Genomic DNA, 27361 nt, shown 5'->3' with positions numbered 1-27361 from the left:
CTTGGCGGGGTCGTGTTTCGGAGGACGCACGGCTCTCGACCTTCGACTCTCCTGAGTCCATGCGGGAGTTGCAGCAATGGGACAAGACTGTAACTACCAATTAGGGAGAAAAAAGGGGTAAAAAAAGTACCAACAAAAAAATTACTTTAGCTTCCAATTATGAGCAAAATATACTAATTCAAATCAATGTATACATTATTGCAATTGGGACACTAACTATGGTATGTAATACCGTACCTTATAATATGACTGTGATATGACATGTGCATGGACAATGATGGGCCATAGACACTGACGTTCCCACCTTTTATCCTTTTGTATCAGTCAGATATGGTGGACCAAAATATCTTGAACTTTCTCCCTGAGCGTGAGCATGGGGAGGTCTATAAGCTGCTATCATCCCACATGCTGATGACTGACCCCATCTCTGCTGACTTCCTAGACAGTGAGTATTTAGTCCTCCTTTTCACTCCCTCAGTACTGAATCCATCTTTCCTCTTTACTCCCTCAGTACTGAACCCATATTTCCTCTTCACTCCCCAGCTACTGAATCCATCTTTCCTCTTTACTCCTCTAGTACTGAACCCATATTTCCTCTTCACTCCCTCCAGTACTGAATCCATCTTTCCTTTTCACTCCCTCAGTACTGACCCATCTTTCCTTTTTCACTCGCTCAATACTGAACCCATCTTTCCTTCTTAGTACTGAACCCATCTTTCCTTTTCACTCCCTGAGTACTGAACCCATATTTCCTCTTCAGTCCCTGAGTACTGAACCCATCTTTTCCTTATTAGTACTGAACCCTCTTTCCTACTTTCACTCCCTGAAGTACTGAACCCATCTTCCTTTAGTTATACTGAAACCCATCTTTCCTCTTCACTCCCTGAGTACTGAACCATCTTTCCTTATTAGTACTACCCATCTTTCCTCTTTTCTACCTCAGTACTAAACCCATCTTTGTTTCTCAGTACTGAACCCATATTTCCTTCACTCCCTCCATACTGAACCCATTTTCCTTTCACTCCCTCCATACTGAACCCATTCTTTCCCTTCACTCCCTCCTATACTGAACCCATCTTTTCCTCTTCACTCCCTCCATACTGAACCCATCTTCCTCTTCACTCCCCCATACTGAACCCATCTTTCCTCTTCACTCCCTCCATACTGACCCATCTTTCCTCTCTTTCACTCCCTCCATACTGAACCCATCTTTCCTCTTCACTCCCTCCATACTGAACCCATCTTTCCTCTTCACTCCCTCCATACTGAACCCATTTTTCCTTCCCAGTCAATCAGTACTGGGTCGATCTCCAGCTCTGGCATCACCAGGGATGCTTAGCTTAGGAGATGTCTGGATAGAGATGTCTGTGTATTTCACAATAGTGTTGTTTGATGAGAAGTTTGAAATGTTCTTACCTATCTCCGAGTGATGACACCAAGAGTCCAAGTCATCTGTGCTGTATAATCAGAGAGTCCATCACCATATTAATGAGATTTTACATAAATATTATGGGTGGCATTTAACCAACATTTACACTTTAATTATATTGTTGTTCATCCACAGGTCTAAACTAGGGTCACTGAATGAAAATTAGTAATGCTTTGTTTTTCTTATTGGCATTATGTTGCAGAACAACTATTCATAAGCATTTGTACCAGCCTCCTATTTTGTCCTGTAGCAGCGCTTTGTTTTGCTTAATTTAATGCACTACAGCAATGAACAGGGCTGTGGTGACCTTTTATTTCTTTTGATGTTGGCTATTTCACTTTTATGAGCGATATCCCCATGAATTATACATCAAACCATGCAGTGGCCCAACAGTCACACGCCACAGCCTTCAAAACAAACAGCGATTTTATGCCAGCATTGGGAAAAATTCTGTTTGACAAAGTGTTAAATCTCTCCTGTAGGCATTCATCAATTTCTATTGTATTTACATGACTAATTCCTCTGTGTGTTAGGAATTCACACTCCACTGTACTGAACCTCACACCTCTGCTCTGCAGTCCTGATACTGAACTGACCGTGAATATAGAGCAGGTTGCCATGTTTGGCGCTGCCAGTTTATTGGATTGCTGGACACTGTGGTCCTATGATTAGTCCTTTAGCTAATAATAGTAGTTAGCCTAGCAGTGTGGTTAGCAGTTTTAATCACTGTAGCTTCAGTAATACTGTATCTAGGGCTCGAGACACTGAGCTTAATCCCATGCTACAATTGTTCTCTTCTGAGAAAGAGACTGATGTGGAATCATCTAGGTCTATGTTTAGAACTATAGGAATACAAAGCATAGAAAACTACTGTAGACGCTACTGTGTCTGGAATAATCATAATTTTCTCCTAGCCTCATTAACAGGCAATTCCTGCATTTATCTTTCATCTCCTTTCTTTCGTTAAAAAAAATACTGCTTCTCCTGCCCAACACACAAATTGTTTTAGAAGTCAGCTATCTTCTTGGTTAATGTGCTACTATCATTCTGTTGAAGAATAGCTATGGGAATGTTTGTTGCTCTGAGTTGAGTGTTCATCACTATGTGCACTGCACTCCCACCTGAGGACTAAGGAGCTCTCAGGTACTTATGAACGTCTAGCTACTCTTGGATAAATGAACTCAGATACTTGACTCAGAGCTTATGGTACCACAGAGGAAGCATTTTACTTAATTGAATCCCATTAGATATGTGTAACAATGGAGTGATGATATCATTCTTGGTTTAATAAGGAACTGTTTTTCCTTTTCACTTTAAATCCCAAATGTGCGTGTCATTCTATACAGATGTTTGCAAATGTATTAAAAATACAAATCTGAATTATAACATTTACATAAGTATTCAGACCCTTAACTCAGTACTTTGTTGAACCACCTTTTGCAGCAATTACAGCCTCAAATCTTCTTGGCTATGACTCTCCAAGCTTGGCACACCTGTATTTGGGGTGTTTGTCCCATTCTTCTCTGCAGATCCTCTCAAGTTATGTCAGGTTGGATGGGGAGCGTCGCTGCACAGCTATATTCAGGTCTCTCCAGAGATGTTAGATCGGGTTTGAGTCCGGGCTCTGGCTGGACCACTCAAGGACATTCAGAGAATTGTCCCAAAGCCACTCCTTCGTTGTCTTGGCTGTGTGCTTAGGGTTGTTGTTCTGTTGGAAGGTGAACCTTTGCCCCAGTGTGAGGTCCTGAGCACTCTGGAGCAGGTTTTCATCAAGGAACTCTCTGTACTTCGCTCCGTTCAACTTTCCCTTGATCCTGACTAGTCTCTCAGTCCATGCCTCTGAAAAACCTCCCCACAGTATGATGCTGCCAAAACCATGCTTCACCGTAGGGATGGTACCAGGTTTACGCCAGACGTGACGCTTGGCATTCAGGCCAAAGAGTTAAATCTTGGCACCATCCCTACAGTGAAGCATGGTGGTGGCAGCGTCATGCTGTGGGGATGTTTTTCAGCGCCTTTTTCAGTGCCTTTTGGCAAACTCCAAGCAGGCTGTCATGTGCCTTTTACTGAGGACTGGCTCCCATCTGGACACACTACCATAAAGGCCTGATTGGTGAAGTGCTGCAGAGATGGTTGTCCTTCTGGAAAGTTCTCCCATCTCCACAGAGGAACTCTGGAGCTCTGTCAGGGTAACCATCCGGTTCTTGGTCACCTCCCTGACCAAGGCCCTTCTCCCATGATTGCTTAGTTTTCCCGGGCGACCAGCTCTAGGATTAGTCTTGGTGGTTCCAAACTTCTTCCATTTAAGAATGGTGGAGGCCACCGTGTTCTCGGGGACCTTCAATGCTGCAGAAATTTGTTGGTACCCTTCCCCAGATCTGTGCCTCGACACAATCCTGTCTCGGAGCTCTATGGACAATTCCTTCGACCTCATGCCTTGGTTTTTGCTCTGACGAGCGCTGTCAACTGTGGGACCTTATATAGACAGGTGTGTGCCTTTCCAAATCATGTCTAGTCAATTGAATTTACCACAGGTGGACTCCAGTCAAGTTGTAGAAACATCTCAAGGATGATCAATGGAAACAGGATGCACCAGAGCTCAAGTTCGAGTCATATAGCAAAGGGTCTGAATACTTACAGTACCAGTCAAAAGTTTGGACACACCTAGTCATTCAAGGGTTTTTCTTTATTTTGAGTGTTTTCTAAATTGTAGAATAATAGTGAAGACATGAAAACTATTAATTAGCACATATGGAATCATGTAGTAACCAAAAAGTGTTAATAATATATTTTATATTCTATATTCTTTTTATATTCTTCAAAGTAGCCACCCTTTGCCTTGATGACAGCTTTGCACACTCTTGGCATTCTCTCAACCAGGTTCATGAGGAATGCTTTTCCAACAGTCTTGAAGGAGTTCCCACATATGCTGAGCACTTGTTGGCTGCTTTTCCTTCACTCTGCAGTCCAACACATCCCAAACTATCTCAATTGGGTTGAGGTCGGGTGATTTTGGAGGCCAGGTCATCTGATGCAGACCTCCATCACTCTCCTTCTTGGTCAAATAGCCCTTACACAGGCTGGAGGTGTGTTTTGGTTCATTGTCCTGTTGAGAAACACGTGAAAGTCCCATTAAGTGCAAACCAGATGGGATGGTGTATCGCTACAGAATGCTGTGGTAGCCATGCTGGTTAAGTGTGACTTGAATTGTAAATAAATCACTGACAATGTTACCAGCAAAGCACCCCAAACTATCACACCTTCTCCTCCATGCTTCACAGTGGGAACCACACATGCGGAGATCATCCGTTCATCTACTCTGCGTCTCACAAAGACACAGCGTTTGGAATCTCAAATCTCAAATTTGGACTCATCAGAGGACAGATTTACATCAGTCTAATGTCCATTGCTCGTGTTTGTTGGCCCGAGCAAGTCTCTTCTTATTATTGGTGTCCTTTAGTAGTGGTTTCTCTGCAGCAATTCGACCATGAAGGCCTGACAGTCTCCTCTGAACAGTTGATGTTGAGATGTGTCTGTTACTTAAACTCTATGAAGCATTTATTTGGGCTGCAATCTAAGGCCGGTAACTCTAATGAACTTATCCTCTGCAGCAGAGGTAACTCTGCGTCTTCCTTTCCTGTGGCGGTCCTCATGAGAGCCAGTTTCATCATAGCACTTGATGGTTTTTGCGACTGCACTTGAAGAAACTTTCAAAGTTCTTGAAATGTTCCGTATTGACTGACCTTCATGTCTTAAAGTAATGATGGACTGTCGTTTTTCTTTGCTTATTTGAGCTGTTCTTGCCATAATATGGACTTAGCCCTATTTGGTGAAGTACCATCTCTGTATACCACCCCTACCTTGTCTCAACACAACTATTTGGCTCAAACGCATTAAGAAGGAAAGAAATTCCACAAATTAACTTTTAACAAGGCACACCTTTTAATTGAAATCTATTCCAGGTGACTACCTCATGAAGCTGGTTGAGAGAATGCCAAGTGTGTGCAAAGCTGTCATCAAGGCAAAGGGTGGCTACTTTGAAGAATCTCAAATATAAAATATGTTTTGATTTGAACACTTTTTTGGTTACTACATGATTCCATACATGTTATTTCATAGTTTTGATGTCTTCACTATTATTCTACAATGTAGAAAATAGTAAAAATTAAGAAAAACCCTGGAATGAGTAGGTGTGTCCAAACTTTTGACTGGTACTGTATGTAAATTATGTTATTTGCAATACATTTGCTAAAATTTCTAAAAATCTGTTTTCACTTTGATATTATGGGTTATTGTGGGTAAATTGATGACGTCAATTTCTTAATAAATCCATTTTAGAATAAGGCTGTAACGTAACAAAATGTGTAAAAAGGGAAGGGGTCTGAATACTTTCCGAATGCACTGTATATCTCGGTTTGAATGGCACAGGGCCACTGGTATTCCCAGCCTCCTGACAATGCCACAATGCTCTATTTTTAGTGTAATGAAGAGCAACACATTGGCTTTGGAGGATTAGTAGAACATTAACACAGTGAGTCCCCTCATTGTGTACAGTATGTCTGAGCTAGTGCTCTGACATAAGTCAGCGGAGGCATTCTCTTCCGCAAAGGTAACCCATTTAAACGGAGCCATGGATTCTGTAGAAAATGGGATGACTCTATTCAGACATTCTGTGTGACTGTGACATTGTGTCTGATTGAGGAGTATTTAGAACATCATCAGTGCACAGTTTTAGTGTGTCGATGGCTCAGTGACATACTCCCCCTCTTCCTCTCCCACCACTGGTCTCATTCCCCTGCCAAGTGAAGCCTTGTCTGTAGGAACAACACTGCTGAGCCATCCCATGACAACTGAGACAAACTATGCTGGGTTCAATGCCATTTACTGGGAGCTGTGCGCTGATTTCCAGCCATGAGAGAAAAGCCAAAATGTCTGAGCTGTCAGTGGTTGTTAGGAGCAGAAGTTGTAATAGCAAAATAATTGTCATCATTCTTTTCTCTGAGATTTACTCTGTCAGAGTTTCATCCAAGGCTCTTACATAAAATATCAACCTATTTGAAAAGAGTTTATCATGTTGCACCATGAAGACTTCAAGATTATTTATATTAGAAAGAAGTGCCAATAGAGTATGTGAAAATGGGTTATTCGCTTTGTCAGTAAATATTTTTCTTACTTTATTTTTCTTCATGATGATGGAAAAAGCATTGTGTTTTGTTGAAGACACTCCAGCTAACTTCCATTTGGTATTTTTTCCAGGTAAGACACACATTGAGTTCTGCTGTCATTTAGCCAGAGGAAACATCGACCCAAAGGAACCCCCTACATATGAGTACGTGAAATTTGTAGGAGATTTCAAGTTTCATAACAATGGTGAGTGTTCTGTTATTCTACCCCGAGCTCACTTGACATTTTAAAGTTGTGCAATACTTTGCAATGTTTTAGTTCCCAAATCTTTGTTTCCTTGACATACTCGCATAACAACCGAAATGACTTTCCCTTTCAACTGCCAGAACTATTGTTTTATTATCATGTGTATTTTATCTGCCATTACATCTTCAACTACTGACCGAGCTACAACCTGATGAATGGACAGTAAACCATCTAGTTATATTAATAAGGCCAAACTCTGCATTCTATTGAATATTAGAATGGAGATGTTATGTCATAAAAACTTACTTGAAACATAAAACAGACAGAAAATCAAACCGGTTATAAAACCGTTTCATAACTGCATATCTCATTGTTGATCACTATTCAAATACCTGGCTAATTGACTGGAAAATTAGACGTATGAGGAAATGTTTCCCTCTCGTCTGAAATTACACTTCGGACTTTTGGATATTTCCATACTTTTTAAAGTTTTGGACTTCCAGTCGTTTGAATAGCATAATGAGTAAGGTCACCAGAGTGTGGTGAGATGGAAAGGCAGAGTGTGGTGAGATGGAAAGGCAGAGTGTGGTGAGATGGAAAGGCAGAGTGTGGTGAGATGGAAAGGCAGNGAAAGGCAGAGTGTGGTGAGATGGAAAGGCAGAGTGTGGTGAGATGGAAAGGCAGAGTGTGGTGAGATGGAAAGGCAGAGTGTGGTGAGATGGAACGGTTATGTAAAGTTATTTGGCACTCGTAGAATAACTCCAGTCACTGCTAATCAAAGATTTATTGCCTGATTTGCCATTACCCCCGACCCTCAGCTGGGGATCACTACCACAGTCTTCAGGGGCCACAGTCCTGCTGATTTTCCTTTCTCAAATGAGTGTGTGATTAAAGGGCAAAATCCCCAGCACACACTGCTGTGGCCGGGAAACACAGTTGGACTTTGATTCACAGCTCCTACGTCCTCTTGTAACAGATATACCTGTTTGGGGTTGATGATAATCACTGCTAGTGTCTATACTATACTGTTGTAATGCACCAAATGGATTGTTGCTGTTTTATATTTGCTATGCCTACATTCATCCTCTGGGGAGGTATTGAGTGACTGTTTCTGTTGTTTGACTCACAGTGCCTACTTCCTCTTGTAACGGGTTTGAGTTGACATTACCAAGAACCCTGCAGTCATCACTGGAAGAGCAGGTCTGCCTTGTTGCCACTGTACGATTAGTCACTCCGCAGTTTTTAAAGGTAAGATCGTGTTTCTTTTGCTCAATCTTTGCCGATTCCATTTGAGAACATACAGATGTTTTATATTATCTTCTAAAGCGGAAGAAGAAAATAATACATTTTGAAAAGCCATGTATTTATTTATTTTCGCCTTTATTTAACCAGGTAAGCTAGTTGAGAACAAGTTCTCATTTACAACTGCGACCTGGCCAAGATAAAGCAAAGCAGTGCGACACAAACAACAACACAGAGTTACACATGGAATAAACAAGCGTACAGTCAATAACACAATAGAGAAAAAAAGAAAGTCTATATACAGTGTGTGCAAATGGCGTGAGGAGGTAAGGCAATAAATAGGCCATCGTAGCGAAGTAATTACAATTTAGAAAATTAACACTGGAGTGATAGATGAGCAGATGGTGATGTGCAAGTAGAAATACTGGTGTGCAAAAGAGCAGAAATGTAAATAAAAACAATATGGGGATGAGGTAGGTAGATTGGGTGGGCTATTAATTGGGTGGGCTATTTACAGATGGGCTATGTACAGCTGCAGCGATCGGTTAGCTGCTCAGATAGCTGATGTTTAAAGTTAGTGAGGGAAATTTGCAATACGTTCCAGTCATTAGCAGCAGAGAACTGGAAGGAAAGGCGGCCAAAGGAGGTGTTGGCTTTGGGGATGACCAGTGAGATATACCTGCTGGAGCGCGTGCTACGGGTGGGTCTTGTTATCGTGAGCTGTTACCAGTGAGCTGAGATAAGACAGAGCTTTACCTAGCATAGACTTATAGATGACCTGGAGCCAGTGGGTCTGGCGACGAATATGTAGCGAGGGCCAGCCGACTAGATAATACAGGTCGCAGTGGTGGGTGGTATAAGGGGCTTTGGTGACAAAACGGATGGCACTGTGATAGACTGCATCCAGTTTGCTGAGTAGAGTATTGGAAGCTATTTTGTAAATGACATCGCCGAAGTCGAGGATCGGTAGGATAGTCAGTTTTACAAGGGTATGTTTGGCGGCGTGAGTGAAGGAGGCTTTGTTGCGAAATAGGAAGCCGATTCTAGATTTGATTTTGGATTGGAGATGTTTAATATGAGTCTGGAAGGAGAGTTTACAGTCTAGCCAGACACCTAGGTATTTGTAGTTGTCCACATATTCTAAGTCAGAACCGTCCAGGGTAGTGATGCTAGTTGGGCGGGCGGGTGCGGGCAGCGAACGGTTGAAAAGCATGCATTTGGTTTTACTAGCGTTTAAGAGCAGTTGGAGGCCACGGAAGGAGTGTTGTATGGCATTGAAGCTCGTTTGGAGGTTAGTTAACACAGTGTCCAAAGAATGGCCAGATGTATACAGAATGGTGTCATCTGCGTAGAGGTTGATCAGGGAATCACCCGCAGCAAGAGCGACATCATTGATATATACAGAGAAAAGAGTCGGCCCGAGAATTGAACCCTGTGGTACCCCCATAGAGACTGCCAGAGGTCCGGACAACAGGCCCTCTGATTTGACACACTGAACTCTGTCTGAGAATTAGTTGGTGAACCAGGCGAGGCAGTCATTTGAGAAACCAAGGCTGAGTCTGCCGATAAGAATGAGGTGATTGACAGAGTTGAAAGCCTTGGCCAGGTCGATGTAGATGGCTGCACAGTACTGTATTTTATCGATGGCGGTTATGATAACGTTTAGGACCTTGAGCGTGGCTGAGGTGCACCCGTGACCAGCTCGAAAACCGGATTGCACAGCGGAGAAGGTACGGTGGGATTTGAAATGAATCCGGCGTTGTAGTGGAGAAAACAGTCCAATACTGCCAGGCTGGCAAGTATTATCCAAGCTAAAAAAAACAGCTGGTGTCTGTGCAGAAGGTGAAGGTAACTAGCAGTGGCTAACAATGACTAAATAGCTAGTAGCTAATTAGCTGGTTAGCTTCTGATGGCTAGCTTCTGATGGAGGTTCTGGCTATAAGGTCTGAAAAATAGCGGATCCGTGTCACATTGGGTGAGGCGGGTTACCGGAAGGTATATTTAATTTAAAAATCGAAAAGAGATTTAAAATATTTTGAAATATATACAAAAAAGACGAAAAATACAAAAAGTTAACGAGAGGACGACTAACCACGTCGGCACTGCTACGCCATCTTGGAATGACAAGATGTAAGGCCTGTCTTAGGGTTTTTTGCATTGTGAATCCTCATATTATTCTTTTGTCACTTCTGGTTGGGTTGGATGTTTCACTTGCAATCAGAAAATAATCTCTTTTTTTTTTACCAGACTTTGGAATAATTATAAATGACATTTTGGTAAAAAATGGTTATTCACATAGTTGCCCTTTTGATGATCCATCATATGTGACATACATTGCACCCCTCCTCCTTTTTGTCCTCAGAACAGCCTCAATTCGTTGGGGCATGTACCCTACAAGGTGTCGAAAGGATTCCACAGGGATGCTGGCCCATGTTGACTCCAATGCTTCCCATAGTTGTCCTTTGGGTGATAGACTAGTCTTGATAGACACGGGAAACTGTTAAGCGTGAAAAACCCAGCAGCATTGCACTTCTTGACACAAACCGGTGTGCCTGGCATCTACTACCATTCAAAGGCACTTAATTATTTTGTCTTGCCTACTCACCTTCTGAAAGGCACACATACACAATCCATGTCTCAATTGTCTCAATGCTTAAAAATATTATTTAACCTGTCTCCTTCCCTTCATCTACACTGATTCAAGTGGATTTAACAAGTTAAATCATTAAGGGATCATAGCTTTCACCTCAATTTACCTGGTCAGTCTATGTCATGAAAAGAGAAGGTGTTCTTAATAAAATAAAATACATCTATTTACGATGACATTTTTATTTATTTTTTTATGTAAAAGTTCTATCTGCGCAGCAACTTTGAACTTGGTTTTATAAGGTTCTATCTCAATCCAATCACACATTACTGAGTTTCCAATCAAACATATTTGCGTGTAAGGGGATGCATTGAGTCATGAAAAAGGAAGACATCACAAAAGAGTTCTGAGATCTGGGACATGAATAATACTCCATATCTCAGAACTATACATTTAGTAGATTAGTGCTGAGCGATAAATGCTTTTTGAGGTCGGTTCGATTATTAAAAAAGGATTTCGGTTTCGATAATTGTTTTAGACATTAAATGCACTATGCGTTACGTGGCTTGAATGCTGTAACAACACTGAGTAAAACAATTCATAAAAGTCCCATGATTGTAGTGACTGCCATTTACGGATTATCAGAGGTGTGACCAAGTCACTATTATTCGAGTCACGAGCAAGTCTCAAGTCACAAGGTCTGAGTCTCAAGTCGAGTCCCAGGTAGAATAGGTCAAGACTCGAGTCAAGTCCAAGTCGTGCATTCTAAGAGCAAGTCAAGTCGAGTCACAAGTTTTCAAGTAAAGTCTCAAGTCAAGTAACAAAAAAATCTATACATGCAGCGACTTGTTCAACTACAAATCTCTGTATTGAGGCCACCAGACAGCACTTTTCATTATTTTGTCTACAACACATTTTGATTAGCATTTGTAATTGTAAAATAGGGACATGTAGCAGTCGTAAGGGCTTGACATCAGCAGAAAACAAGGCAGGTTGACGTGCTCAGAGTGTAGATTTATTTACAGGTCTTGGTAATCCAATGTTGAAAGCGCCAGATCATACAAAATATACATGTAGATTTACGAAATATACACAGGCATTATCCCAAAAGAAATAGCCTCTGTATCAGGCTTAACCTGTCCTATCTGAACTGACACAGGTAGAGGGCAAGACTGTCCCCTTGAGAAACTAAATTGTCTAACAGGAGCTCAAACAGGTAGGCCTACATAATATAAGCACTTGGTCCCCAGGACCATACAATTACCCAATTGGCAATTACAACCAATAAAACTGGTTCTACAATTTAAAAAGCAATTTCCACCTTCCATCTTTGGGGCAAATCCACTGAAGTTGCTTACTAAGACAACATTAAATGTTCCTGAGTGGTCTAGTTACAGTTTTGACTTAAATCTGCTTGAAAATCTATGGCAAGACTTGAAAATGGCTGTCTAGCAATGATCAACATAACTTGACAGAGCAAATATTGTGCAATCCAGGTGTGCAAAGCTCATAGAGACTCACTCAGAAAGACTCACAGCAGTAATCACTGCCTAAGGTGTTAACATGTATAGACTCAGGGGGTTGAATACTTATCTAATCAAGATATATTAGTGTTTTTTTAAATTATTATTATTCTTTTTTACTTTGACACTACAGAGTATTTTGTGTAAACGGTTGACAGAAAATGTCAATTAAATCAATTTTAATCCAACTTTGTAACAAAATAAAATGTGGAAAAAGTCAAGGGGTGTGAATACTTTCTGAAATCACTGTAGGGTAGTTGTCATTTCATTGAACTATTGTTTTAAAATCAAAATCAAATCACATTTTATTGGTCACATACACATATTTAGAAGATGTTATTGGTCACATACACATACTTAGCAGATGTTATTGGTCACATACACATATATAGCAGATTTTATTGCGGGTGTAACGAAATGCTTGTGTTCCTAGCTCCAACAGTGCAGTAGTATCAAACAATTCACACAATACACACATCTAAAAGTAAAATAGAAAGAATGGAATTAAGAAATATATTCATATTAGGATGAGCAATGTCGGAGTGGCATTACAGTATATACATATGAAATGAGTAAAGCAGTATGTAGTGTTCCATTATTAAATTGACCAGTGATTCCATGTCTATGTACATAGGGCAGCAGCCTCTAAGGTGCAGGGTTGAGTAACCGGGTGGTAGCCGGCCAGTGATGGCTATTTAACAGTCTGATGGCCTTGAGATAGAAGCTGTTCTTAGCTTTGATGCAAGGACAAGTGATTGGTGATTATGAATGAATGTTGAATTGATGTTGATTATGAAATTATGTATTACATCATGTGGTTTGAAGGAAGGAAGGGTATTCTCTTCATTTAATCATTAAATGGCTTTACTTTTCTATTAACGTTGAAATAATCGTATCATTAAGTGCCAGAAAGAACCTTTTTACACAACACAGATCCACTTTTGAGACTTACAAGGTTACAATTACAACACCTCCCTAAAAAAACGAATTTACAAAAGTCTCAGGATTTTGATACTCTGCACTTTAAGTACCTTTATGGTGAGGGACTTGATTAGTTATGAACAAGGAATTCACTACAAAACAGTTCTGAGATATGACGTGAAAACTTATAACTCAGATCTAGACTTTTCGTAGATAGAAGCTTATAATTCCATGGTCACAATAGTTTTTTTTAGGATTTAAGGATTGGTTCTCTAGTGCCTTAAATTGTATTTTTGTTACTTTTACCAGGATTTGTGTAATGTGGAAGATCCCTGTGATGAATTCACATCTAGACACAGCCTTGAATGGAAGTTCCTGTTCTTAGATCACAGGTAAGAGGAGCAAAGAAACATGTACATTTTGTCCTCCATCTGTTATCAGTCTTTAATTGAGTAGTTTCATAGCCTGATGGAAAGCTACACTATCATCGGTGCCCATCAACTGACATCCTCTGGGCTGCACATCTTTAGCGCTACAGTAACATATAGATTTAAGAGGACAACTGCTGTTCTCTCCTGTCCCTATCTTGGCATTAACATGATATTGTTGTTTGTAAACTCTGTCTACTGGCGTGTCATACTGCCCCGCTGTGTCCCTTGGTTAAGTTCCATCTGATTGGCTTTGGGTGATCAGGCTCAGTGTTCAGCAGACTGCTGGTGCTAGTGGCGTGACCGACTGATTGTGCTAGTTTCCACTGTGTGGCCTGGCGTCCTCACTAAGTAAGGCATTTAAACCTGCTGCCCTGCCCTGGATAGTGAGAGTGAGACACAAGATTAGTCTGCAATGTCACAGGTGATAAAGGACCAGTGAGAAACAGCCCAGACTGCAACATTCTATCATTCATGACACCACCAGTGCAGTATCAAATCCCTTAGTACCTGCTAATCAAAGACCCTTGTGAATTCAGAGCAGGGAGGATGGCAACCTCCCCAAGATTATTAGATAACTGTAAAGAAGGTAAAGCCAAAGGAAGAAATTGTACGTCCTGTGCTCTGCTGAGCTAAAATTGGACATTCACAGCTCCTTGCCAAACTGCTGTGCTCTGCGCTGGGTCTCAAGAATGGCTCCCTCTATAATGTGACCTGCATGCCATTCTGAATTTGGCTTATGGGGGCCTAGGCTAAGTGGATTTAACTGAGCATTGATGAATGAAATGCACCAAGTGAGCCAAAATCACGTCATAATCATAGCTGTGATTATACAACATTGCCATGTTTACGCATTTTTTAGGCATTCGCAACATCGCACTCGCTCAGCCCTAGCCTATTTAGAGTGGTGATATTCTGTCAATGTGTCATAACTGTATGGATCATATGAAGTTATATTGCTCTGTGTGCTTGAGGCAGTACAAACTTAGGTTTATTAATCATAATGTTTATGCATTTTTCAATTTCTTTGTCAAGGTAATTATGGCATTATCAATCAAGTTATTCTCTCAAGGCTGCAAAATAATACATTCCGACAAAATAAATACGAAATGTCGCAGTTTAACCAGTCTGTTGTTGTTATAAAACATAGCTGCCTAATATCTTGGTTATTCTCTTTTTCCAGAGCTTCACCAATCATCGGCTACTTGCCCTTTGAGGTTCTTGGGACTTCTGGCTATGATTACTATCATGTGGATGACTTGGAGCTTATAGCGCGGTGTCATAAGCAATGTAAGCAACTCTCTCCACTACCTCTTTCATCCCTCTCTCCCGCTCTCCCTCACTACCACAGGATCCAGGCAGCCATTTCACAGAAATAGGTCATCCCACTGTAGTTACATTTCTATTTCCACTTCACCAATGTGCATAAAAAGCCCAGACTTCTGAGACTGCTTAGAGCTTGCTACTCCTACCCTGATGTTTTAGGATTTCGGGAACAAGGGCAGTGTAGTGATTTGTGTATGCCTGACTGCTCTGTTGAAAATGTCCCTGTGTTGTGTTGTCTTCACAGTAATGCAGTTTGGGAAGGGTAAATCCTGCTACTATCGGTTTCTGACCAAGGGTCAGCAGTGGATCTGGTTGCAGACACACTACTACATTACATACCATCAGTGGAACTCCAAGCCAGAGTTCATAGTGTGCACTCACACAGTCGTCAGGTAAACCTAATTCCTCTGTCTCTCTCTGTCATGTTTGGTAAAATATACTATGATGCTGCCTGAGGGTGAGAACCCCCCCCCCCGTATAGTTCAACAGGATCAGTCTAGTATAGACCTATTGAACCTGATCTCCACTGCATTAGTAGTATTAGCTGTCTGTCATTAGATATTGTAAATTGAGGATGAATATCTGAACGTTTTGAAGAAAGATCTGGCCTTAATGGCCATGTACTCTTATAAACTCCACCCAGCACAGCCAGAAGAGGACTGGCCACCCCTCAGAGCCTGGTTCCTCTCTAGGTTTCTTCCTAGGTTCCAACCTTTCTAGAGAGTTTTTCCTAGTCACTGTGCATCTGCATTGCTTGCTCTTTGGGGATTTAGGCGGGGTAGATGTAAAAAGCGCTTTATAAAACAAATTTGATTGATTGTTGATGGAAAAGCTAGGCTTATGTGCAAATCATTTGACATTTGATCTTTCTTTCTATTGCACTCTGTCACGGACTTGTAGTTACGCGGAGGTGAGAGCAGAGAGGAGGAGAGAGTTTGGCTTGGAGGAGACGTCACCTGAGATGGCCACTTCGTCCTCCATAAAGGTATGAAGAAGAGACACTAAGATCAAATATAAATAATGAATCATAAAGAATGTTACAATAACATCCAGTATTCAAGTTTCCCAATAAACAGCCATTTTACCAGGTTCAATTGTTACCATCATGTACAGTAGTGCTCTACTTCCCAATCCTGTGTTAGTGTTCAGAGCTAAGTGGGATGGTGAAATGCCATGCAAATACGGAGCTTTCCAGTGTCAGGCATTGTTGTGTGTATTCTGAGTGGGTAAAAGCAAATATGTCCCAGATCTTATTGGCGCTGTCAGTACTTGATACTCCTCTGTCTATCCTGTGTGTTCCAGGCTCAGGAGGTGTACCTGGACATCTGTCCCAATCTGGACCCTCCCGCACAGGACAGGATGAGCGGGGCATGCTCAGTGTCCTCCCACAGCTCCCGGAAATCCTCCCACACGGCCCTGTCCGATTCGGCATGTGAGTCCCCCTGTTGCTCTATTTGTCCAGCTAACCCAAATACCCCCATACTGAATTAGTCCATTTAGACTTGAACCCTGTACCATACAACACCACTTTCACCCTAATCCAAACTGCACCACCATACACTCACTTACTGTATACAATTTTAGATTTAAATGGTTAATTATGAAGTATGCGGGACCTTCTACATATTTAATAATTTTCCCCACCAGCCAACACGTCTTTGCGGTTCACAGACGCTTGCACACCATCACGACAGTCTGCATCAGTCGCGGGGACAGAGAAGAATTTGGCCATACTCGTACCCAGTAGTGCAAAGGTCAGTTCACCTCATTAAGAACTAGCCAGTGGAAAAACCAATACCTGTAGAAAAACATCAGCCTAGAATCCTGCTCAACTCCCTGTCTGTTTTTGTTGTCCTTCACCTTATAGACTTTGGTACAGAGGCAAAACTATTTTGACCTCCTTCCCCAACTGAGCCTCCCCCTTTCTCCTACCTGCAGCCAGCACTCCGTAATGGTTGATGTTTAGTCTAATCTCTCCTGTCTGTCTCCTGCCTGCTTACTGTTTGTCTAGTAGTCTCCCAGTATTATGACAGCTTGCTCTTGTCTGTTGGTTGACATCCTCGTTTGTTTGTGTGAAATGCCTCCACTCCCACTTGATTTTAGACCACAGCAATGTAATTGGGGATGATCATATTATAGCTGTAAATGTAGATGACAATTATATTCCAGATGTAAAACTACTATTCTCAAGTATGTATAATTTGTCTCAAGATGATCACTTCAACTCATGTTAAATGAGGCCCAGTAAAAGGATCTCCTACATCTGCATGAAAACAAGAAGAAGAGCTGGAAACAAGAAGAGCTGGAAGTGCTAATCAAGCGATAATGAATGTGAGGATGATTTCTGTGGACCTCAAGTGCTTGAGTGCTGTATTTCTGAACTACAGCAGAGTCCTCCTTGGCTCTGAAAATGTGTGTAGGCAGCTGTGAAGTCTTGTGCCAGAGCATCGCCCATGCATGGTACTTTGATGTGAACCGCCGTTATCATGATGGCTGTCTATCCTATTATTTCTGTCGCAGCAACAACAGCAGCAGCAGCAGTCCATGTACCAACAGCAGCCCCAAGAGCCTCAGCTAGGTGTGATGAACCAGCTCAAGGAGCAGCTGGAGGAGAGGACACGCATCCTGCAGATGGACATCAAGACTCAGCAGCAGGAGCTGCATGACATCAAGGAGAAGCTTCAGCTAGCTAACCTCCAGGTAACCCTGCTTACCGCTAGTCAGACGCCCGGCCTAAAGCAGTCCCTTAACCTAAGCCAGGGTTTCCCCAAACTCGGTCCTCTGTTTTGGTTTTTGTCCTAACACTACACAGCTGATTCAAATAATAAATTAATCATCTAGCTTTGAATCAGCTGTGTAGTGCTAGGGCAAAAACCAAAACGTGCACCCCTTGGGGTCCCGAGGACCGAGATTGGGAAACGCTGACCTAAGCCAATTGCCATAGAGTGGATACAGTAGCTAAGCCCTCGTGTGTGTGTGTGTAGATGTTGTTACAGCAACCCATCCACGGTGACTTTGGCCAGGTCCAACAGCAGCAGCCTCAGCAGCAGGGTCCAGGGAGGCCGGTCCAGCAGCATCAGCCCCAATCTAGGGTGATCAGGCAGGCCTCGGCCCACTCCAAACAGCCTCTCCATGGAGCCCACGACTTGTCCCCTCACTCTCTCCTCAGAGAGCACAGCACACCCTCCCCTCAGGTACCCCAGCTCTCCCTCTGTACTCTTATCCCAATAGCTTTAGACTTTTACTTTGTATAGAGTTAGCAGGGAAATATTCACCATAGTCCCTGTGCCCAAGGAAGCGAAGGTAACCTGCCTAAATGATTACTGCCCAGTAGCACTCACGTCGGTAGCCATGAAGTGCTTTGAAAGGCTGGTCATGGCTCACATCAACAGCATCCTCCTGGATACCCTAGACCCACTCCATTTTGCATACCGCCCCAACAGATCCACAGATGATGCAATCTCAATCGCACTCCACACTGCCCTTTCCCATCTGGACAAAAGGAACACCTATGTGAGAATGCTGTTTATTGACTACAAGCTCAGCGTTCAACACCATAGTGCCCACGAAGCACACTAAGCTAAGGACCCTGGGACTAAACACTTTCCTCTGCAACTGGATCTGGACTTCCTGACAGGCCACACCAGGTGGTAAGGGTAGGTACAACACATCTGCCACGCTGATCCTCAACACTGGGGTCCCTCAGGGGTGTGTACTTAGTCCCCTCCTGTACCACGCTCACCCACGACTGTGTGGCCAAACACGATTCCAACACCATCATTAAGTTTGCTGATGACACAACAGTGGTATGCATGATCACCAACAACGATGAGACCGCCTTAGGGAGGAGGTCAGAGACCTGGCAGTGTGGTGCTAGGACAACAACCTCTCCCTCAATGTGAGAAAGACAAAGGAGCTAATCGTGGACTGACAGGAAAAGGCGGGCAAACAGGCCCATTACATGCTGGGGCTGTAGAGGAGCGGGTCGAGAGTTTCAAGTTCCTTGGTGTCCACATCAACACAAACTATCATGTTCCAAACACACCAAGACAGTCGTGAAAGAGGAACACCCTTTTCCCCCCCAGGAGACTGAAAAGATTTGGCATGGGTCCCCAGATCCTTAAAAAGTTCTACAGCTGCACCATCGGAGCATCCTGACCGGTTGCATCACCACCTGGTATGGCAACTGCTCGGCATCTGACTGTAAGGCGCTACAGAGGGTAGTGCGTACTGCCCGGTACATCACTGGGGCCAATCTTCCTGTCATCCCAGGACCTACAGTTGAAGTCGGAAGTTTACATACCCTTAGGTTAGAGTCATTAAAACTCGTTTATCAACCACTCCACAAATTTCTTGTTAACAAACTATAGTTTTGGCAAGTCGGTTAGGACATCTACTTTGTGCATGCACAAGTAATTTTTCCAACAATTGTTTACAGACAATTATTTCACTTACAATTCACTGTATCACAATATTCAGTGGGTCAGATGTTAACATACACGAAGTTGACTGTGGCCTTTAAACAGCTTGGAAAATTCCAGAGAATTATGTCATGGCTTTAGACCTTCTGATTGGGGTGGCAGTAGCTTAGTGTTTAGAGCGTTGGACTAGTAACCGAACGGTTGCAAGATCGAATCCCCGAGCTGACAAGGTAAAAATCTGATGTTCTGCCCCTGACAAGGCAGTTCACCCACTGTTCCTAGGCCGTCATTGAAAATAAGAATTTGTTCTTATCTGACTTGCCTAGTTAAATAAGGGAAAATAAATAAAACTTGGCTAATTGACATCATTTGAGTCAATTGGAGGTGTACCTGTGGATGTATTTCAAGGCCTACCTTCAAACTCAGTGCCTTTTGCTTGACATCATGGGAAAATCAAAAGAAATCAGCCAAGACTTCAGAAAATAAATTGTAGACCTCCACAGTCTGGTTCATCCTTGGGAGCAATTTCCAAATGCCTGAAGTTACCACATTCATCTGTCAAAACAATAGTACGCAAATATAAACAACATACCACGCAGGACCCACACCGTTCATACGCTCAGGAAAGAGATGTGTTCTGTCTGTAGAGATGAACGTACTTTGGTGCGAAAAGTGCAAATTAATCCCGAACAACAGCAAAGGACCTTGTGAAGATGCTGGAGGAAACATGTACAAATGTATCTTATCACACAGTAAAACGGTCCTATATCGACATAACCTGAAAGGCCGCTCAGCAAGGAAGAAGCCACTGCTCCAAAACCACCATAAAAAAGCCAGCTGCAGTTTGCAACTGCACATGGGGACAAGATCGTACTTTTTGGAGAAATGTCTCTGGTCTGATGAAACAAATATAGAACTGTTTGGCCATAATGACACCGTTATGTTTGGGAGGAAAAAGGGGGAGGCTTGCAAGCCGAAGAACACCATCCCCAACCGTGCAGCACGGGGGTGGCAGCATCATGTTGGTGGGGTGCTTTGCTGCCTTAGTGGACTCTACAAAATAGATGGCATCATGAGGAAGTAAAATTATGTGGATATATTGAAGCAACATCTCAAGACATCAGTCAGGAAGTTAAAGCTAATGGGTCTTCCAAATGGACAATGACCCCAAGCATACTTCCAAAGTTGTGGCAAATGGCTTAAGGACACAAGTCAAGTAGTGGGTGGCAATCACAAAAGCTGACCTCAATCCTATAGATAATTTGTGGGCAGAACTGAAAAAGCGTGTGTGATTAGGAGGGCCTACAAATCTGATTCAGTTCACTAGCTCTGTCAGGAGGAATGGGACAAAATTCACCCAACTTATTGTGGGAAGCTTGTGGAAGGCTACCCGAAACGTTTGACCAAGCTAAACAATTTAAAGGCAATGCTACCAAATACTAATTGAGTGTATGTAACTTCTGACCCACTGGGAATGTGATGAAATAAATAAAAGCTGAAAAATCATTCTCTCTATATATTCTGACATTTCACATTCTTAAATAAAGTGGTGATCCTAACTGACCTAAGACAGGGAATTTTTACTAGGAATAAATGTCAGGAATTGTGAACATGTTTCAAATGTATTTGACTAAGGTGTATGTAAACTTCCGACTTCAACTGTATATAATAGGCGGTGTCAGAGGAAAGTCCAAAAAATTGTCAGAGACTACAGTCACCCAAGTGATAGACTGTTTTCTCTGCTACCGCACGGCAAGCGGTAACGGAGCGCCAAGTCTAGGACCAAAAGCTCCTCAACAGCTCTATCCCAAGTCATTAGACCGCTGAACAATTAATCAAATGGCCACCGAGACCTATTTACATTGACCCCCCCCCCCCCCATTTGTTTTGTACACTGCTGTCTACTCACTCTTGACTCGGCACCGGTACCCCTGTATATAGCCTCGTTATTGTTAATCTTATTGTGCTCCTTTTTATTATTCTTTACTCTAGTTTATTTGGTATAATTCTTTTTAAACTCTTCTTGAACTGCACTGTTGGTTAAGGGCTTGTTAGTAAGCATTTCATGGTAAGGTCTACACTGGTTGTATTATGTGACAAATAAAGTTTGATTTGATTTCAAATACACAAGGACGTGTTTTGTTCATGACTGCAGTCAACCTGGTGTTAATGTCCCTGTTGTTGTTGTTTAGGTGCAGCAGAGATTGATAAGGAGTGCAGGCGGGCAGATGCAGGCAGTCAGTCTCCCGGTGCACACCCACACCAGCCTGACCATGCCCTTCTACAGCAACCCCATGATGTTCTCTCAGCAGATGAACACACAGCCACTGCAGGATGCAAACCAAAGACACTCAGACACCGAGTTCAGTCAAGAGGGACAGTTACGGTGAGCCCTACAGACAGTTAAACACTCTGATTTCTTGTTGCAGAATTCCTTTCAAGAACGTGTTGAGTCTGTTCTTCATGGTCAGTGTAACTCAACTTTTAGTTTGGTCTGAATCGAAGCAACTTGTAACTGAATACATTTTGGGAAACATTGACATGGCAAGCTGTATATTATCAAAACAAAGCTTTATGATTTGAAGTTAATCATAGCTACATTGTATGAATTCTGAATGAAAGAGCACCTGCTTAACACCTGCTTACCTTGAAGTGAAAGTAACTTGATATGAAAGTCTTGTCCTTCTGTTAACTTAATCAAAAATAAAAGTAGGTTTGAGTTCATCAGGTTGAAATCAAATGGTTAGAAGAAAAAGGTTAGGGTGACATTGGAGAGGGAATAGTCTCCTTGAGTCACAAAACCTTTTGTCCTGTCGATTGGACTCGCACTGTATTTAGGAGATGGATAAGTATGTCAAAGGTGGAAAATACCAGCTTGTGCAATCTCAGCCCTCATGGCCCAGGAGTCATTTTTAGAAAGGTTGGAGTTCCAGATTTGACACTGACATAGACCGTTCTTTCTGGCAGCATGCTGCTCAACCAGCCAATGCAGACCCTCTTACCTGATAGCAGTATGAGCTCCCAGGCTTCCCAGTGCAACACAGCCATCCAGCAAACCAAGTAAGTGTGTGATTGAGTGTGTAATTAATCATTATGTTGACTTTCTTTAAATGGTCTATTATTTGACCCATATGTAGTACATGGAGTGAAATATGAGAACATTTATCCTTGATATGACCTGATTGTACTTAAAACACATGATATAAACTTACAGTTGAAGTCGGAAGTTTACATACACCTTAGCCAAATACATTTAAACTCAGTTTTCACAATTCCTGACATTTAATCCTAGTAAAAATTCATTGTCTTAGGTCAGTTAGGATCACCACTTTATTTAAGAATGTGAAATGTCAGAATAATAGTAGAGAGAATGATTTATTTCAGCTTTTATTTCTTTCATCACATTCCCAGTGGGTCAGAAGTTTACATACACTCAATTAGTATTTGGTAGCATTGCCTTTAAATTGTTTAACTTGGGTCAAACGTTTCGGGTAGCCTTCCACAAGCTTCCCACAATAAGTTGGGTGAAATTTGGCCCATTCCTCCTGACAGAGCTGGTGTAACGGAGTCAGGTTTGTAGGCCTCCTTGCTCACACATGCTTTTTGAGTTTTACCCACAAATTATCTATAGGATTGCGGTCAGGGCTTTGTGATGGCCACTCCAATACCTTGACTTTGTTGTCCTTAAGCCATTTTGCCACAACTTTGGAAGTATGCTTGGGGTCATTGTCCATTTGGAAGACCCATTTGCGACCAAGCTTTAACTTCCTGACTGATGTCTTGAGATGTTGCTTCAATATATCCACATAATTTTACTTCCTCATGATGCCATCTATTTTGTGAAGTGCACCAGTCCCTCCTGCAGCAAAGCACCTCCACAACATGATGCTGCCACCCCCGTGCTTCACGGTTGGGATGGTGTTCTTCGGCTTGCAAGTCTCCACCTTTTTCCTCCAAACATAATGATGGTCATTATGGCCAAACAGTTCTATATTTGTTTCATCAGACCAGAGGACATTTCTCCAAAAAGTACGATCTTTGTCCCCATGTGCAGTTGCAAACTGTAGTCTGGCTTTTTTATGGTGGTTTTGGAGCAGTGGCTTCTTCCTTGCTGAGCTGCCTTTCAGGTTATGTCGATATAGGACTTGTTTTACTGTGGATATAGATACATGTTTCCTCCAGCATCTTCACAAGGTCCTTTGCTGTTCTGGTATTAATTTGTACTTTTCGCACCAAAGTACGTTCATCTCTAGGAGACAGAACGCGTCTCCTTCCTGAGCGGTATGATGGTTGCGTGGTACCATTGTGTTTATACTTGCATACTATTGTTTGTACAGATGAACGTGGTACGTTCAGGCGTTTGGAAATTGCTCCCAAGGATGAACCAGACTTGTGGAGGTCTACAAATTTTTTTCCTGAAGTCTTGGCTGATTTCTTTTGATTTTCCCATGATGTCAAGCTAAGAGGCACTGAGTTTGAAGGTAGGCCTTGAAATACATCCACAGGTACACCTCCAATTGACTCAAATGATGTCAATTAGCTTATCAGAAGCTTCTAATGTCATGACATCATTTTCTGGAATTTTCCAAGCTGTTTAAAGGCACAGTCAACTTAGTGTACGTAAACGTCTGACCCACTGGAATTGTAATACAGTGAATTATAAGTGAAATAATCTGTAAACAATTGTTGGAAAAATGACTTGTGTCATGCACAAAGTAGATGTCCTAACCGACAAGAAATTTGTGGAGTGGTTGAAAAACTAGTTTTAATGACTCCAACCTAAGTGTATGTAAACTTCCGACTTCAACTGTATTTGCAAACAATCAGACCATACAGAAATCTAAGTGTTAAAGAAAAATAAACATATTCTGTTACTATGAACACAGTAAATGTAGTTGACCGGTTGATTGCGCTCATCCCTCCCCAGATACACCCTGGAGCAGCAGATGATGACCCCGTCGTTCCCCATGCAGCAGGTGAACTGCAACGCTGTCCTGGTCCCCTCCCCTGTATTCACGTCCCCCATCATGATCCCTCACAACAGCTTTATCACGCACCAGGCCCAGCCCACCTACCACCCTCAGCAGCAGGCCAACCATCACTCTCTACAGCTGCAGCATCCCCAGCAGTTCTTTCAGGTAAAGTAGTAGTCCTACTACTTGCAGTAGTGTGATAGCAGGCCTTGGGCTGGCGGGGGTTTGGCTCACTCTGTAGAATAACTAGTATCACCTCACTTATGCCCTGATCCCTTTCTGTTGATAGATGCAGCCCCAAGGACTCTTACACAGTGGACCCACTCAGGCGTTCTTCCACGCCACTACTGTCCCACAGCAAGGTACTGTGGGTTATATTCAACAACAACCGCAGCAGCAGCAACCACAACAACAGCAGCAACAACACCACCATTCCCAAAACCAGACTGGCAACCTTTCAGACTTCCGAAATATGCTCACTCGGTAGCACCGAAACTCAAACAGAGTTGTTAGATATCCCCTGAAATGTATTGTCACAGGTTCAGTGGCAGAATTATATGGGATGCATAGAAGAGACAGAGGCTATTTGGCGCCATGCTGTGCAGTGTTATTCGCTGTTTAAGAAACCAAAGTGGCTTTGTTTCCACAGCAACAAAAAAAATGAAAATATGCCTGTGGTGACCTTACTTCTGATAAGGAGCCACCCTTTTCAGACAAAGCTGTTTTTGTACCCCATGCTGGGGTGAACCACAGACAGAGGCTGCTTGGACCGGTGGCGGCCCCCAATGTGACAGCTCTCCCAGAAATGAAAAAGGAGTCAGTGTGCTGAAGGCCTGTGCTTCACTCTCTGTCCCACTCCACAAAGCTACTGGGACCATGCTTACACATCATATTTCATCATGACACTGCTGGATGGAGAAAACTATGAAAGTAATCATCAGGAAAACAGTTCTGCTATGTGTTTTTATGCAGATAATATTTCAAAAAAAAAAATGGTTATTGTTAGGTGAGTCTAGTTGTGCACTGACTGCACTTCTTCATAGCATCTGTCCTGATGTTCAGAGAGTAAACACAAGCAGTGAACATTTACTTCTTCAAAGTTGCATCTTCATTTCACATGAAAAACATTTGTGAGTTATGGTTTTGTTGTGCAGTTGCATACTTTTTTGTTATGAAACAGCAGTTTTACAAACGTATAAAACAACAATATTTTCCCCAGAAGGAAATGTAAAGGAAGGGTTCATTTTGATGTTGGACATCAGTTGTTATTTCATCACACATTCAAATCAGTCATCCTAGATACAGTGCATTTGGAAAGTATTCAGACCCCTTCCCTTTTTCCACATTTTGTTACGTTACAGCTTTATTCTAAAATGAATTAATTCTATTTTTTCCTCATCAATCTACACACAATACCCCATAATGACATAGCAAAAACTGGTTTTTAGACATTTTGCAAATTTATATAAAAAAAATTAAAGGAAATGTCACATTTACATAATTATTCAAACCCTTTACTCAGTACTTTGTTGAAGCACCTTTGGCAGCGATTACAGCCTCGAGTCTTCTTGGCTATGACGCTACAAGCTTGGCACACCTGTATTTGAGGAGTTTCTCCCATTCTTCTCTGCAGATCCTCTTAAGCTCTGTCAGGTTGAATGAGGAGCGTCGCTGCACAGCTATTTTCAGGTCTCTCCAGAGATGTTCGATCGGGTTCAAGTTCGGGCTCTGGCTGGGCCACTCAAGGACATTCAGAGTCTCGAAGCTACTCCTGCGTTGTCTTGGCTTTGTGCTTAGGGCCATTGTCCTGTTGGAAGGTGAACCTTCACCCCAGTCTGAGGTCCTGAGCGCTCTGGAGCAGGTTTTCATCAAGGATCTCTCTGTACTTTGCTCTGTTCATCTTTCCCTCAATCTTGAATATTCTCCCAGTCCCTGCCGCTGTAAAACATCCCCACAGCATGATGCTGCCACCACCATGCTTCACCGTAGGGATGGTGCCAGGCTTCCTCCAGACGTAATGCTTGGCTTTCAGGCCAAAGAGTTCAATCTTGGTTTCATCAGTCTAGAGAATCTTGTTTCTCATCGTCTGAGAGAAACTCCAAGAGGGCTGTCATGTGCCTTTTACTGAAGAGTGGATTCCGTCTGGCCACTCTACCATAAAGGCCTGATTGGTGGAGTGCTGCAGAGATGGTTATCCTTCTGGAAGGTTCTCCCATCTAGACAGAGGAACTTTGGAGCTCTCTGAGTTACCATTGGGTTCTTGGTCACCTCCCTGACCAAGGCCCTTCTACCCCGATGGCTCAGTTTAGCCAGGCGGCCAGCTCTAGGAAGAGTCTTGGTGGTTCCAAACTTCTTCTATTGAAGAATGATGGAGGCCACTGTGTTCTTGGGGACCTTCAATGCTGCAGACATTTCTTGGTACCCTTCCCCAGATCTGTGCCTCGACACAATCCTGTCTCGGAGCTCTACGGACAATTCCTTCGACCTCATGGCTTTGTTTTTGCTCTGACATGCACTATCAACTGTGGGACCTTATATAGACAGGTGTGTGCCTTTCCAAATCATGTCCAATCAATTGAATTTACCACAGGTGGACTCCAATCTAGGTTGTAGAAACATCTCAAGGATGATCAATGGAAACAGGATGCACCTCAGCTCAATTTTTGAGTCTCATAGCGAAGGGTCTGAATACTCAGTTTTATTTATATAAATTTGCAAACATTTCTAAAAACCTGTTTTCGCTATGTTATTATGGGGTATTGTGTGTAGATTGATGAGGAATTAATTTTTATTTAATGCATTTTAGAATAAGGCTGTAACGTAATAAATGTGGAAAAGGTCAAGGGGTCTGAATACTTTCCGAATGCACTGTATACTGTAACTGATATCATTATTAAACACTATAGTATGTTCACCACCCAACACTATTAGTCCATGTTTGAAAAAATATATTGTTTAATGACTGACAAAGCAACTGGAAACCTATCCTCATACAAGTATAACCCTATTATGTTCACTATAGAATCAAATATTTTGACATTTGATTTTCTAAAACTAAAGAAAAGTACCAATTACTAATGCCAACATTTTCATTAAATAAATCATAAAAATCAGGCTTCATATTTTTTTATTCACACTTTA

At 42.3% G+C, this 27361-nt stretch overlaps 1 protein-coding gene across 1 annotated transcript in view; it reads left to right on the top strand.

The window, feature by feature from the left end:
* npas2 (neuronal PAS domain protein 2) overlaps positions 1-25965 on the top strand; it is a 41218-nt gene extending 15253 nt beyond the window's left edge. The window contains exons 7-21 of the mRNA XM_024010923.2: positions 325-445; positions 6686-6799; positions 7929-8047; positions 13382-13464; positions 14684-14790; positions 15071-15218; positions 15727-15811; positions 16129-16258; positions 16474-16580; positions 17347-17526; positions 17811-18020; positions 21440-21633; positions 22215-22307; positions 24175-24385; positions 24510-25965. Coding sequence (XP_023866691.1) covers positions 325-445; positions 6686-6799; positions 7929-8047; positions 13382-13464; positions 14684-14790; positions 15071-15218; positions 15727-15811; positions 16129-16258; positions 16474-16580; positions 17347-17526; positions 17811-18020; positions 21440-21633; positions 22215-22307; positions 24175-24385; positions 24510-24707 — 2100 coding nt within the window. The 3' untranslated portion in view covers positions 24708-25965. The remainder of the gene's footprint in view (positions 1-324; positions 446-6685; positions 6800-7928; positions 8048-13381; positions 13465-14683; positions 14791-15070; positions 15219-15726; positions 15812-16128; positions 16259-16473; positions 16581-17346; positions 17527-17810; positions 18021-21439; positions 21634-22214; positions 22308-24174; positions 24386-24509) is intronic.
* Positions 25966-27361: the final 1396 nt, after the last annotated feature.

This window comes from Salvelinus sp. IW2-2015, linkage group LG20, assembly GCF_002910315.2.
Source record: "Salvelinus sp. IW2-2015 linkage group LG20, ASM291031v2, whole genome shotgun sequence".
Classification (NCBI taxonomy): Eukaryota; Metazoa; Chordata; class Actinopteri; order Salmoniformes; family Salmonidae; genus Salvelinus; species Salvelinus sp. IW2-2015.
The sequence above is the reverse complement of the archived record's forward strand: the minus strand, read 5'-3'. Positions and strand labels throughout refer to the sequence as shown.